The 16,031-nt window shown below is 37.6% G+C and overlaps 1 protein-coding gene across 1 annotated transcript in view; it reads left to right on the top strand.

Moving 5' to 3' along the window:
- The window catches only part of LOC140307515 (solute carrier family 23 member 2), a 47,633-nt gene that overhangs the window by 19,220 nt on the left and 12,382 nt on the right, over nt 1-16,031 (top strand). The window contains exons 4-8 of the mRNA XM_072386438.1: nt 1,166-1,349; nt 3,370-3,551; nt 7,588-7,705; nt 10,029-10,185; nt 15,191-15,444. Coding sequence (XP_072242539.1) covers nt 1,166-1,349; nt 3,370-3,551; nt 7,588-7,705; nt 10,029-10,185; nt 15,191-15,444 — 895 coding nt within the window. The remainder of the gene's footprint in view (nt 1-1,165; nt 1,350-3,369; nt 3,552-7,587; nt 7,706-10,028; nt 10,186-15,190; nt 15,445-16,031) is intronic.

Raw genomic sequence — 16,031 nt, 5'->3', positions numbered from 1 at the left:
AATTTCCCACTTCACAATGTCTCCTCTATGCTTGCATATATAAGCCTTTTCACCCTTTTCACTGAGTGTTTGCTCATAAAGAGGAAACATTTAAATTTAAATTTACTGAAGATTATTTAGTTGTAAATCTCTTTCCTCCCATATGCAGTGCATTGTAGGAGTCATCTTTGAATGAGCCTAAAGGTCAACAGTTTGGGGAAGACTTTCCTTTTCAGAATAATTTTTGAGCTCTGTGCTATAGAGAGGTCACATAACTCAATCTGTGCCATCACTCCTGTTGGACTCCTGTTGGAGTGATGGCATTGATCGATGCATTGATCTTTATCTTTATTTTTTAATTTCATACCTCTGTGGGAAACTGTGCAGCAAACAGTACACAACGTGCACACCTGTCTGGGCTGTGCAAATAATGAAAGCTTTTGTTTGTGGTCCCCACCTACATTTTTTTGGAAAAAGCTTTCAAGGTCAAAACCAGGATCCAAGAAAACATGCTGACATTGAATGATGAGTATGTTAATCTTTATTTTTAATGCACAGTTTCAAATAGTTGGGCACAGTCATTTGTGTTTGTAATAGTAATAGCTCAATCACGTTCAGACAAAAGTACACGAAGATGTGCATGTGTGTTACAATACAACAAAGGCACAGAAAATATTATTGTGTACATGTACATGTACAGTTCACATTTTTTAATGCAAAGCTACAGTGAGAGTATGAATCCATGTAAGTTTAAAGAGCTTAAGCAAAAAATTTGCAACCACCTCAGTTTCAAAGTTGCTCTTTATGAGAAGGAATGCAGTTCTGTTATCATTCAACACTGTCCAATCCAAAAATAAATTTGAGTCAAGTTAATGCTCCACTGTTGAATAGGTGCAGAAAAAAGTCACCCACCATGGGGTTGTATTCTGTAGTGACAAGGAAATAAATGTGTGAATCACTGCTGTTACTATAGCATCAGAGGGACCAGAAACATCTTGCTGTCACCAGAAACATCTTGCTGTCTCCAGCAATGTCCACCAGCTCCTCTTTGCTAAGATACATTTGATAAATCACAAGTTTTTTTTAACAGGTTCCAGGTTTTTAGACCAAAATGTTCTTTAAAAGATTTAGAATCAGAGTTACTTTGAATTGAATCTGGTCTGATCCAGGCCTTGCTGACTTTCAGGTTACCAATTCTCCAGGGTGGGACATTCAGTTTCATCACTCCGACTCTGGCCATCCTTGCCTTGCCAAAGTGGCAGTGCCCTGGCCAAAATGCCCCTGTGATGCTGTCCGTGCAGCTGCAGAATGGCACCAACCCCCTGCAAGTGGACAATTCTGATGAAGTCTGGATGTCACGAATGCGTGAGGTAAAATATTCACTTAAGCAAGAAGATGACTCATGGTGCATTAAGCAAAAAATATTAAATGAAAAAATTATTTTGTGTCATTTTGTCTGAAAGCAAAACCTGGAAAATTTTCGCACAGAATCAAAAAGGGTTGTTAAAACCTTTTGTTAGATTGTTAAAAAATGATGGTTCAAAGTTATGCAAGCCCTTAAATTTTGAGTGATTAAGAGATCAAGTTGCTACAGGCTACAACATGAACAACTTAGCAATTGTTAGATTCTTAAGTTTATCATAATTTTTCATTTCCATCATGATAATGCAGGATATAGCCAATTTTTATTATAATATTGCTTTCAAATATCTGGTTTCTGCTAGATTTACCCAGGTCTTTGAAATGACAGCCTTGTATGTCATGAGTTACTCATTTCCACCCTTATATATTTGCTGAGATATGTTTCACAAGATACAGCATACAGTGAGTTATAGATGTTCCAGAAGTAAGATCTGTAACATTAACTTTAATAGTTACCACATCTTTGCATACCTTTTAGAGGGAGAGACTGATATATTGATGGATCTCTGCTGTCCTTTGTGTAGGCTGTGATTTACCACCTTTGCATGATACTCTTTTATGTACTGGCAAGATTACAACTATATAGTAAAAACTATATAGTGTTTAAGGACAGTGAGGACTGAGATGAGACTCAAACAGCTGGTTTGGAATCATAAATCCATCTGCTACAGGGAATTTATTAAACTACCGGCAGAGTAAAAGAGTTCAGATAATTTCTTAGGCTTTATTCTTTCCATTTGTTTAACAGAATGCCTGCTTCTTAGCCACAGCTGTCTTTTTTACTCACTTTACTTACTTACTTTGCAAAGTTGTGAGTGGCATTTTTCTAGACTAACTTATCAAAAGGCAACAATATGTTTGGAAGATTGAAACATTACCAACTGACTAATGGATCACATGCATGTGTGGACAGATTATTTGATTATTAACATAGTTCTTTGTAGGTTTAAGTCTTTCTTTTTACATTTGACTTATTTTATCATAATGTGCAGTATTTGTAAATGTAACTCAAAATAATGTGCTCTGCCACTGTAAACCCAGCATATAGGTGTTACAGCCCAGTCTAACTGGAAAATGTGTAATACATATGGTTGTCCACTTCTATAGAATGCAATAGTTCAAAAATTGAAGTTTAATATTGTGAGATGACAGTTGTTTTGTAAGGCAGCATTATGCTACATAACAGGAACCATGACCAATTAGTATTAAACCATTTTGGCAATGAATATCTATACATTCCTAACACTAACCATGTATTTTTACCTTTTAAGCCTAATCATGGACATATATTCTAACTATAACAATGTACTTTTAACTCCTAACCCTAACAATTTGAGGGTGAAAGAGGTAGAAAGTGATAAGAAAAATGATAGCTCTGTGGGAAATATAGTGCAGGAAGGAATTTGAAGTTGCAGTTTCTCACTTAAAAGTTGGGGGTTTAACACCACCCTAATAAGTTATTTTTGTAGTAGTAAACAGTGTTGACTCTCGGCATAATGCTGTCAACACTGTTTCCAGCATCAAATTCATATTGTTGTGGCAAGAGAGAAAATGTCATCTGCAGCGCGACAAGAACTGTGTGGCAGTAAAGAATAAGAAAGTTTATTTCAATTCAATTCAGTTTTATTTATACATCACCAAATGACAACGTCATCTTGAGGCACTTAAGATCCAATTGAAGCCACAACAGTCCAATTGAAGCCAATTAGAATCTGAAAGCAAAGTAATGTGTCATGGGCTAACATAACTTTTTCGTGCTCTGTCATGGGATCTTCCATTAGCATTTCAGGCTTTAGTTCTCCTACTTTTCATTATTTTGAATGTTATCTTGCTTTGCAAAGTTTAATTCTGGATTTGTTGCTTATCTTGTTTTACTAGATAACAGTACATCATGTTTAACTTTATGCTTCCGAAAGATGGGTCCCACGGATTTGAATTGATATTAAGTCCCTTTTGTCCGATTCACAGATCCAGGGAGCCATCCTGGTGTCCTCTCTTGTCCAGATTGTCCTGGGCTTCTCTGGGCTGGTGGGCCTTGTTCTCAAATTCATTGGCCCCCTGGCTATTGCTCCTACTATCAACCTCATTGGCCTGTCTCTGTTCATTGAAGCTGGAAAGAAATGTGGAGGTCACTGGGGAATAGCTGCTCTGTGAGTGTCTCCAGAATAGTTTCTTCATTCAGTAGAAGTTTGAAGAACCCTGCAAACTACATAAAAGTTCCCAACTGCAAGACTCTCTCATCTGTTATTTTCATTTATTTCGAATTAGATTTTTTACCATGGCAGTGTACCAAAATCCTTTACATATGTCTAATTAGATTAAGATCTGGGATCTGTACAGGCCTTAGTTTGTTACTCAGAACACACTACCTAGGAGTCAATTAAACACAGTCTTTCAACTTATTTTGTATTTATGTTTCTACTATCTGTGTACGCACAGCTAACACTTTATCAGGAACACAATTATAGGCAGAATGTGTGAAGAGCTGGGATCTGTACAGGCCTTAATTTGTTACTCAGAACACACTACCTAGGAGTCAATCAAACACAGCCTTTCAACTTATTTTGTATTTATGTTTCTCCTGTCTGTGTACGCACAGCTAACACTTTATCAGGAACACAATTATTGGTAAATAATAAATAGTAAATAGCAGAAATTTAAGCCAAATTAAGAGCTAACCATCAGCAGCCAAAGCATGACTCAACCCCGTGATTTTGCCTATTTTCCACCTAATTTCTTCTATATTAAAGCAGTAGTGTCCACTTCTTTACACAACTACTGCCACTATAACTCAATGTTCCACAAAATCTGTTATTTATCTTAGCTACTGCACTGACCAGCCCCATGAAATCTGTCCTCATTTACTGCAGCTATCCCCTGATATTGCAGAACTATGTCTATACTTTGAGTCATCCTGGTTTTTAAAAGGTTCAGCACACCAACCTCCTGATGTAAAACTAGGACAGCAATCAGTCATATCCATCTTAATGTCAGTGTTCCACCCCTACCCGCTCTACTCTCGCTGGAGACTCAGTATAAGATATCCTGCAGCTTGCAAGAGTAGCTTGTAACTCAAAGGTTATCAAATAATGGTCAGATAAGACAGGGTTATGAGGGAATAATGTTAACTGTTCACCCCCGATGCCATAAGTCAGCATAAGGTCAAGGGTATGATTAAGACAGTGAGTAGGTCTGTGAACACTTTAAGAACATCCAATAGAATCTAATATAGTATTAAAGTTAATTTTAAGGCTGTCATTTCACCCACTATAATGACTTTATCAGTACTTCGCACTAACTGGGATAAAAAAAGCTTTGAATTCAGACAGAAACTCAGAATATGGGCCAGGTGGACGATACACAACAACAAGTAGAGGAGAGGTCTTGTGATTTCCACTTTTGGTGGGAAAAACTGAAAATCAGAGATTCAAAAGAGCTCAAACTAATCTTGGGTCTAGGATTGATTAATAACCCTGATCTGAATAGTAAATTTTCCATATATCTAGAAATGCAAGCTACCCCTTCCAAAGTGGGATGGATGTTTGTTTGTTTGTTTGTTTATGTATTTAGCAGACGCTTTTATCCAAAGCGACTTACAAATGAAGATTTAACAAGCTATATAAAGCTAACAATAAACTACATATAAATAACCCACTAGTCTGACTATGTCAGAGGTGACAGAGTAGAGATAGGGTGTAGGTATAGAAAGAAGTGCAGAAAGATAAAGTGCAGAGATAGAGGGGATAGGTAAGTGCAAGGTAAGTGCTAGGATAGGAGATGCTCTCTGAAGAGCTGGATTTTCAAGAGCTTCTTGAAGATAGACAGGGACGCCCCTATTCTGGTAGCGCTCGGTAGGTCATTCCACCATCGTGGGACGACACATGAAAAGAGTTTGGATTGTCTTAGGCGTGGTGTAGGCACTGCTAGACGACAATCCTGGGACGAACGGAGGGACCGAGTTGTGACATGTGTCTATGTGTCTATTCTAATCAGTCCAGGCTTTCCCCAGAAAGATGTAGCCCATGTTGTTTGCTGGACACCATCTAGACAACCAGCGGTTGAAGGGTGACATGCAGCTACCATGTCATCACTGATAAGATTTGGCTGGGGTCCAGAGAAAACTGTGGAGTCTGACATTGTTTTGGCAAAATTACACACCGATGAAACCGGGTGTCATTACTGGTGATGTGATTAACTTTTTTAGTGTATTTATGTTCATCCTTAGCCAGCAGTATCAAATAGGACTCTACGCCACCCGCTCTGGCCCCTAGAATACATTTGACTACGGTCGCTGATATGATACTCTCTTTTCTGCTCTCCTGCGTCTAAAAATGCTCAAAAGTTGGAACCAAAAATCTAAAAGATGAACTAATCAGACCAAAGTGTATATATCCACTTATGTAATGTTCATTCCTTGCATTTCTTTCTTTTAACTTGCAACAAAATTATACACGTTATTTAATTGCTTGGCTAAGTTTGAATGTCCCTTGGACTTAACTTGGACCAGAACCCTTCCCATCCTCCACTCCAGCCTGCATGTCCCATTTGCTCTTTATTCTGCATGTTGTACGACAGAGGCAAGCCCCTGGTAAAAGTGAGTTCTGTGATTTGTTTATTTATCAACTAAGTCTACGGCTTCCCAAAACCAGCAAAGCAACTCTACTGTTTTGTGGTCTGCCTTTCAGCACCATGTAAATGTTTTGAAAAGCATGAAATTTGATTTTAGAATTTTCCAGATCTGGTTTAGAATGGAAAAAAGAGAAGATAATGAAATTCTTTTAAAAATAAACCCTTTAACAATGTCAGTGACATGTTGGACAGAAAACAAGTCCTTCCAACGGTGATGACAGAGGCCTTTAAAAAAAAAAAAACTCATTTTATACTGCATATCAGTGTGCATGTTTGACATCATAGCTCAGAGGCTTTCTGAAGAAAACACTGCAGGAGAAAGTGTGAGAAGACACAGCGTTCAAGATTCTCATAGTTGTAAAAGTTGTGAAGAGATCATATTTATCACATTTCTCTTCTATCTTGACCTTAACAAAACTCTCTAGCTAGACTATTGGTCTATAATTCATTTTGAAGCACTTCTTTAAAAAAATCCAAACATCCAACAAGATCTTTAGATAGATTGTTCCTGCTCCTGTGGTCATGGGTTTAACAGGAATCAATTCTGAAGCTAGAGAGTAAATGTTTAAATTGGATTTAAGCACATATTTGGAGAACACTGAAGCTGAGAAAAAAAAAGATTTCTTTGAAGTAAGATGAGCTCTTTATTATTTATTTAATAGCAGTTAAACAGCAGAGTCCATTATTTTCCAGCATAGCATGAAGTCCATCATAGACAGCGTGAAATGCCAGTCAACAGCTGGGACTGATTATTTTGTATTCTAATGTTTGTGTTCTCTAATGTCACTTTTTGACATGTTTTTACCGTTTCAAACCCACAACCATTTCCTGTATTGTACACTAGGCACACACTCTGTGCAAATTGACATTTTCTCAGTAGTTCTGGCTTCCCTCTTACTGTGATAGTGAGTAGTGAGTAGGTGCCAGACTAACTGTGTGGTACTTTTTTGGGGCAGGTATGGTGAGTTACAGTAGTGCGAGTGATAATCTTCTGCAATGCCTACCAGCCATGCTTTATACCAGCAATGATAATGATAATAATGTATATAAAAATTATAATAAAAAACTATAGCTAGTAAGGACAGTGACTGTGTTTACATACAGAGCAATATTATTACTAATGACCTTAATTTTAATACAGTTATTGCTTACTCTGCATATGACCTTATCCGGTTAAAGGTGATCAGAAAATGCTGTGTAGTTATTCAGTTCTGTTTTATTTAGTCTAATTATTGAACTGAATCAAAAATATGTTTATTTATATACCAGCGATCTACACACTAGTCATCTAAGGGGACTCTACAGGGAAAAAAACAAGTTGTATTCAAATCCAATGCAAAACAGCTCCCATAATTCCCATTATGATACTATTCAATTAATGTTGTTTCAATTCAATCATATTAATTCCAGTTCAGTTCAATACAATCCACATGAGTATTGTAGTGTTTAACCTCAGTGAATCCTTTTCGAAACCTAAAACCTGTGGATTAGTTGTATTGTTATCTGGTGTGAATAGTACCTGTGTGATATATTTTGTCCTATCTTGTTTTTCTACAGCACAGTCTGCCTGATCCTCCTCTTTTCTCAATACCTCAGCAAAGTTGATGTTCCAATGATTACTTACAAGGATAAGAAGTGGAAGGTTTTCCAGTATCCACTCTTCAAGCTATTTTCTGTGAGTTGCCAAAAGGATCAAGGTTTCATAAGTCTTCTTTGTAATCAATGATCTTGTCTTGCAACAAAACCACACATTTGTGATCAAATTTCAAATACTTGTTGTTTTATGTTGTCTTAAAAGCAATACCTTTAAAATTAGAAACAGGTCATGCAGCAGGTATCAGCAAATTAAACTCACCATACTCTTTCCAAACCGTTTTTAAATGCAAACACATCACCCGAATCAGGGTGTATCATTGGTTACCCTAACTGATGTTGAGGTGAGTGAATGTGAAACATTATATAATGCTTTGTAGAGCCACTGAGGTTAAGAGGTGTTGTGCATGCAAACCATTAATAACAAGAATCATCTTTTTAGAAGCTCTGGTTTGAAAATATCCCAATAGCCAGATTCGTCTGATAGAAACTCTGCTAGAGATCGCTGTACAACCCACAAAGCACTGGATCTTTACAGCACTTCCTACAGGTGGTAGACCCACAATCTGGTTGATGAGGCAGACAGGGGGACCTAGGCAATGTCTGCAGCTATGCAGTTGCTGTACTGGTCTGTAATGGTGAAGGGAGAAGTGAGACGAAGGTTTAATTAAGCTGTCGATTTGTATTTGACAACTTACATTATAGTCATTCTACTTTCAAACCTCATCTATGGTCACAAGGCCTTGGTAATGACTGGAAGACCATGACTGGTAATAATGAATATAAGCAGCTGAAATGAGATTCCTCTGAAGAATGTGTGGGATAACCCTTAGGGATATGATGAGGAGCTGAGTCATTAGGTAGAGGCCAAGAGTAGCCACTGTTCCTCTGAATCGAAAGGGACACACTCACTTGACAGATAATGGATCATATTTACAGGTACGAAAAAGTTTATGTGTAGTTACAAATCAGAACAATGGGGTGCCCAGTTTGGTGGGTGACATCCTAAAACTGCATTGATCTACAAACGCAGGCAAAACAAGCTGATTTCAATAATACCCTATATAGTCACCGCTGGGAGCAGCGCAGAAAGCAGACCTGTTGATAATCAGTTCACCAACAACTTAGATGTAGCCTTTTCTTGTTACAGTAAAAGCATAAACCTGATTGCCTGTTCAGATAAAATGTGCTCTTTGGCTCAGATCAAAAATTTATAAAATGGATGGAATGAATTGAAAAACACTTTATTCATTCCAAAGGGAAATTATATGACTATCTGATAATTATCAGGCCTGCTTTGACAAATAAAGTCCTGCATGAGTGGCCATCAGCTTTTTTCTACATAATTTTGCTGTGCTGTGAATATATATCTAGAGTCTTTATCTTCTTAAGTGATGTGAACTATTTCTGATATTCAGATATGATTTTTAGCACTTTACTACAAAATAAGTGATCTTCTCACTCTGTGCACATTTTATCACTGATTATAATTTGTCAAGGTATAGAATGTACATGGTTGATCCATATTGTCGGCATGTGTTGAACACTTTGTACAAGAAAAAAAAGGTTGTTCAATGATATATGATTTTTAGCATTTCACAGTAGACAACATTGTTTTGTCCAGGCAGCTTTAAACAATTTCAGTTTAGTAGAAATAGTTATATAGCAGCTTGGACTCAGAGCAAAAGTTTTCTTGAGGTACAACAAGAAAAATCAAAACACTGAGCAAGTAATTGGCAACAAAGGACCTCACATATGTTGCTCTGTATAGCAGTTCCAAAAAGGGATAAAAGCAAAAACCTGGACCATTATGTAAGTGCATCATAATAATGTTGGGACTTTTTCAAAACTTGAAGCAGACTCTATTTCATCATCCAAATGGAAATGTATCTTATTAGAAACATCACGAATGATTTATTAATCTAGTAGCGGAATTTCCTCACTAAGCAGAAATGCTCTTTCTTTTATATAAAGCATATAAATGTACCTATTATGTCATGGGTTTAACCTTAGGACTAGAAAAAAAGATAGAAGATAGAACCTTAATAGAAAGATGAAAATATCAAACTAGAGGCCGAAAACCCTCTACAAAATAAATGGCCTTTGAGTTAGTTGGAATTCAAGTCTCAGTACTTTGAATGACGAACAAGTATGCATGGCAACTCCACACGTTGTGGTAGAATGACTCTGAAAACTGGCAAAGCCTAATATAGCAACAAAAACCAAAGGGGCTGGGCAGTAAGGGGCTGGGCATGTGAGAAGGTTTTATGTTATTCAGTATCTTCAAGTATGTTTGTTCTCTAAAAGGAATGTAACCTCTCCAAACCCTGAAGGAATTCTCAAAAGAATTTCAGAAGTGGTTAAAATGGAGTTAACCTGTACCTGTTTCTGTGGATATGTTCTAGGCTTTGTTCGGGATGTGTGGTGGCTGGCTGGTCTGCTTCTTACTGACCATCTTTGACGTGTTTCCTTCAAAATCTGATCAGTATGGTTTCTCAGCTCGGACTGACATAAGCTTGGATGCCGTGACGAACTCCCCATGGTTTCATGTGCCTTACCCTGGTGAGTGCAGAGAAACTGTACTTTTAAATCATCATTTCAAATTCTGTATACAGGATTCTCTATACAGCACCAATTCATGACATAAGTAATCTCCAGACACCTTAAACTGAGAATAAATAAGTTTGATATTAAGGGTAATTAAATACCATGCATTATAATCCATTCAATCTGAATCAGCCCAATTCATTATTGTTATATTGTATATAACTATAAGGTATTTCGGGGATACCACGAAGCTTGGTTATTAAGAACTTTATATATGAGAAGATTTTTTTATTTCTATCCTGAATTTTACATATAGCGACTTAATGGAAGCTAGAATAGGAGAAATGTGATCTCTCTGCTAAGTCTCATCAGAACCTTTGCTTTAGCTTTTGGATAAATTAGAGGCTTCTCAGGGAATTTTTGTGACAGCCAAATACTGTAGTCGAAGCTTGAAGAAAGAAATGCATGGACTTGTTTTTCTCTATCACTCTGAGAAAGGATGATCCTAATTTTGGCAATATTACATTGATGTAAGAGGGGGATGCTCAAAACTTGTTTCATATTTGAGGTAAAGGCCATGTCTAGGTCAAAAATAACTGCACGGTTCCTCATGGTAACACTGGAGGTCAAGGAATGCCATCAAGAGTAAGTACTAATCAGTGTCCTCCTGAAGCACTCTGGTCCAAAGATCTGAAGCCTTGGATGACAGACCCTTGGAAAAAGTTTTAAAGTAAAGAGTTTTTTCAAACTCCAACATTAGTGAACATTTTGACTTCCACTTGAACAGAGCATTGAAAGTAGATGGCAACCTTTTATAAAGAAACTGATGTTTTACCCCAGATTCATCTCTAAATTCCTGTGTTCTTATGAGTCATCCAAAATACATGCATGAAATTGTTCACGCAGGCCAATATAAACTGTAATTGTGGATGTGAGAGCAGCTGCATGTGCAGTGAAAAATGGCCACCATGAATGTACATAATAAAAAGTTGTATTTTAGTCCTAATCATAATGTTTTGTAGTTTTGATTTCTAACCATAACCAAGTAAAATCATTGGTTAAGTCCAACCAGAATGTAACACAAGTTTTGTTTGTATGTAAAATGGCATCCACGAGGGTGACAGTTGTAAAATTAATATATTATATGGTGCTACACACATGGTGCGCACTTTATTTCTGTTGCACCTTAATTATTTTAATAGTTGTTGAAACTTTTCAGATTACCGCATTTCTGCAAATCAAAACCTGGGATTTATTTAAGGTTAAGGAGGAAGGGAGGGGGGTGTTAAAATGGATACTTGTCATAATAATCTTTCCATATATATTCACTTTTATTTAACCAATTATATGTAATCATTCTGTTTCTTACATTTTGTTGTTGTAAAAGTGAAATATAATTTTCCCACATTGGTACCTGTTGGCTCACTCACTCTGAACCACTTCTAATCAGCCCTTTTTGCTCTTACATACACTATGGTACCTTACCAGCTTTAAGAGAGTTCACACTTGTTAATTATCCTGTGTATTTTAGCAGTAAAACCTGGCCACATTTAAACCAGAAGAACATATGTTTTATGTTGGTGCAACATTAGAAATTTGCCAAATAAACATCAACTAGAAACTAGAGAACTTAATACTTTAACATGATTGTGTCTATATTTTTACATAAATCATTGATCATTGAAATTAATATATTCAATCATTCTTTATGTGCATGTGTATTTGATCCTGTTTCTAAAGGTTCAGCTTGAACAGGAGGCTGAGGGAATTCAGTGATGGATGGGATAGCCTATCTGAAGTATTAAACTTTCTTATATAAGTGGTTACCATGTGCAACCTGACTACAGGGCTTATAAGCAGACAGAAGTTAAAAACTTTGGTCTTAGAGTTTATTTTACTTGTGTGCCAGTCCCCCCCTTATTTTGGTCTTTGACAAATATTAAAACAGAGTACAAACCAAGGCCATTCTGTACCTTAACTTAGGGTTGTGCAACTTCTTTTTGGTAATCTGCCAAAATATTGCTGTACAGAAAATGACCCAGCATTTCTTAAAGTATATGTGCTGCTGACAGACAGCCTACAACGCACTAACTGTGATAGATTTATTAAACTGCAGATTTTGTAATTGTATTGGGACAAGAGACCTGAGAGCAGACAATTGACTTTGGCTGGCAACAAGTCAGGGAGTATTTGCATGTGGAGAGGAGTGCCATAGGTTCAAAGAACAAATACTTGTTCAAAGAACAAATACTTAAAACAGCTGTTTTAAGAAAATTCAATAACTCTGGGAGCGTTTCATTTTCAAAACTAATCATGGTCATCATTTTAGAGGGTCAGGGTTTTTATCATGTAATAGTGATATGGGTATGGTGTGTCAGTAAAAGCTTCTTTTCTTATATATATAAAATTATTGAAAACATATGTCTGTCAAAGCTATCTTTGGATTTGTAGAGTTTGGAAAACTCACTTGCCGGGTCAGTTTGATGTCAGTTTTCTATTCTCTAAAGTATGACTCTTTGATCATTTGCACATATCACCTTAACCCCATAATCCACATTTGAGCCAAATATCATTCGCAAATTATAACTGGAAATATCAGGACAATTAAACCAATAAAGTGTATATTAGGAAGCCCAACACACTCCATACTGACTTGATTACTGTATGCAATGCGTTTTACTGTGCATGAATGGTTTTAAATAAAGTACATTTATAACTAAAACAACTGAGTAAACCCCAATGATCTGTTGGTTTAAGCAGAGAAAAAATTTTAGAAAGAAAAAGAGATTAACTCTCTAAGCGCTGTCAATGTGCAGATGAAATGTTAAATATATAAGATATTTATGGTCAGCCTCATTTAAGATGTGCTAAGATTTAACTGCACAACACAGTTCACATAATGTAGCAAGAGCTTAGATTACAAAAGTCATAAAAGGATGTTCCTAATCTATCCCCGAAGTTGAAGAACATGTTTGTCATTTTCAGACTAGGTAAATACATCCCATGATATTTCCAAACGATTTTTTGAAAAAGGAACAACCTATCTGTTGTTGTTTTTTAACTTGTTATGTTATCACATGTCCTTTCTTCTTTGAAATATGCTGATTTCAAGCCATGGATGCCGTACCCAAGTACCATATTTTCCGCACTATAAGGCGCACCTAAAAGCCTTAAATTTTCACAAAAAACGGCCGTGCGCCATATAATCCGGTGCGCTTTTTGTGTGCACCGGATTCCAAAATCTGTCACGGATACCGCCATTTTGAATTTACCGCAGGGAGCGCCCAGCTCCAGTGCATTAATCCCCCTCCGCATCACTCATTGCTCTCCCTTCGCGCTGCTCACCGCCACGTTCACTTTTGCCGCGCCTCTTCGCTCTCATACATTGTAAATGACTGGCAGCTGACCACTTCCGTCGCTCCTTTGCATTCAGTGTGAATCCAGGGTTAGGCAGATCCCAGCCATTCACTCTGAATGGGGCGAAGATTGTATGGAGCTTGTACTTAGCGACTGATACAATCAATGCTTTTGCCCATGTCCCAGTGAGTGCCTGTTCTTCAGTCTGAAATGGGTGATGCAGACCGATGTGCAGTTTATAAGTTTATAAGTGTAAAAACGACCAACGATGTTGTCCTTGACCGTCAGACCATTTCTCGCTGACACAGGGACGTAATACATACACTATGTGTGCTGGCAGCGATAAACCAATCAGAGAACATTAGGTAATACCTATGCCTTATAATCAGGTGCGCCTTATGTATGGGTTAAGTACAGAAATGGACCCCATAATTGAGGGTGCGCTTTATAATCAGATGAGCCTTATAGTGCGCAAAATACGGTATTTGTGTCATCAAGATACAGAAACTCAGGGAATTGGAATGACCAGAGAACTGAGATGCTAACATACCACATGTGCATCAAGAGATGCTGTCATGTTTAATATTATCACTGTTGAAAATTCTTACATCTGTTTATGCCTACTTTCAAGTTCATGCTGGCTCTGTGTTAACAGCTTAGTTGTCACAGATACTTAAGATTAGAGAAAAACATTCCAAAGGGCAGAATTTCCATGCTGCAATGCGCATAAAAACAAGTTATTTCACCCTGGAGTGTAAATATGATCATTCTCTTGTATTGTATGAAATAATATGTATACAAGGACGAAATTAGGGCCAGAGTTATGATTTAAATAACATGACAATGATAAATGTTTCCCATGTGAGGTATGTAGTTAAAAAAAACATATGACAAAGACTTCTGTTTAGGACATGATAGTACATGATTCCTCACTGACTCCTTGCCCACTCACACTAAGCTGGACGAACTGCAGGAGATTGAGCCACATGTTGAACATATTGCATGAACAAACAAAAAAAAAGTCGAAATGAGGATTTATTTTTCATTCATTGTGTGCGCCCACCCCCAGATGCTTAGACTTTTCTACAAGCAGAACAGCATAAATTCACTGTGGATGAAAACTGTGCACTCCTTCATTTTCACACTGGCAAATCTATGCATATCTAAGTCAGATCTTGACGCTCCATTGTACATAGTCACTGAAAGATAATGCCAAAAGTAGCATAGAGAGTATCTGCTGATTACAACTAAATTAAAGAGCAGCGTCTCACATTCACCTTTTTAGTTAAAATTCTTTTGCTGTGACTGCTGGGATGGGTTCATGATGTGAGTGTCTTACAATATGTCTGAAATGTTTAGAAAATAAAATTGCAGCTTGCTATGTGTGCTATATTCAGATGTCAGTAGAACAGACTCAATAAAGTCAGCATGGCGGAGGTTGTGTACAGATATCTATGGTTTTGGCAATACATGCATCTCTAATATTTCACCAATCAGCCCTCTTTAACTCTTTGATCACATGGTAGTAGCTTGCCAAGCCAACAGCCAAAATTAAATATGGAGCATCCTATTACTCCCCAACCAAGAGCAGTCATTATAAGTCTAAAGTCTTAAAGAGGTTTTATGAAAAGGAAATTATGCTTACACTATGCTCTCTCCACAGGCCAATGGGGTTTACCCACAGTGAGTTTGTCCTCAGTGTTGGGTATGATGGCAGGTGTCCTGGCATCTACCATGGAATCCATTGGTGACTACTATGCTTGTGCTCGTTTGTCCGGCGCTCCTCCACCACCCACTCACGCCATCAACAGAGGTATCGCTGTGGAGGGCATCGGCTGCATCCTGGCTGCACTTTGGGGAACGGGGAACGGCACCACCTCCTACAGCCAGAACATTGCTGCACTTGGAATTACCAAGGTACAAAGTGCCACAAGGGGGCCGAAGCGTTCTGACAGCCCTGGTAAACCATCCCCTTATCATGGCTAACAAGTTAACTGAGTTTTTCTCAACACATTCAGCACACACAGACCATTAATTCAGAACACATAATTAATGGAGGTCTGATAGTTTTCACTCATTTTCTTTCGTCTCCAACATCACCACCTGGCTCATTTTACTTTCTTCACCATTCACTTTCTGCCAACTTTGCCTATCGTTTGCTACTGTTGAGGATGTGTCCAAACTTGTTTTGCAACTAACCACTTTTCAGTACAAACATTCTGTTTGCTTTCTCTGGGCACTTGCCACATTCCTGAGTAAGCTAGACAAAAATCAGATCTGGCAGAGGAGAGGTTAACTGCTCCCTGTCACTTCACCCTGAAGGAATTCACCCTGCTGTCTTTAAAGTAGTCCTGGTATTTAATAAACTTGCAAGTGCACTACAGCTCTTTAAAGGCCTGGTTAGAAACATGCAAGGGTCACATCCTGCAGAGAATGTAGTGTGCCCTTCCATCATCGGTTCCACAACATTAATGTTATGGAAGATCTAACGAGTAACTAATATT

Source organism: Leuresthes tenuis, unplaced genomic scaffold, assembly GCF_036924035.1.
Source record: "Leuresthes tenuis unplaced genomic scaffold, fLeuTen1.0.hap1 SCAF_5, whole genome shotgun sequence".
Taxonomy (NCBI): domain Eukaryota; kingdom Metazoa; phylum Chordata; class Actinopteri; order Atheriniformes; family Atherinopsidae; genus Leuresthes; species Leuresthes tenuis.
The sequence above is the reverse complement of the archived record's forward strand: the minus strand, read 5'-3'. Positions and strand labels throughout refer to the sequence as shown.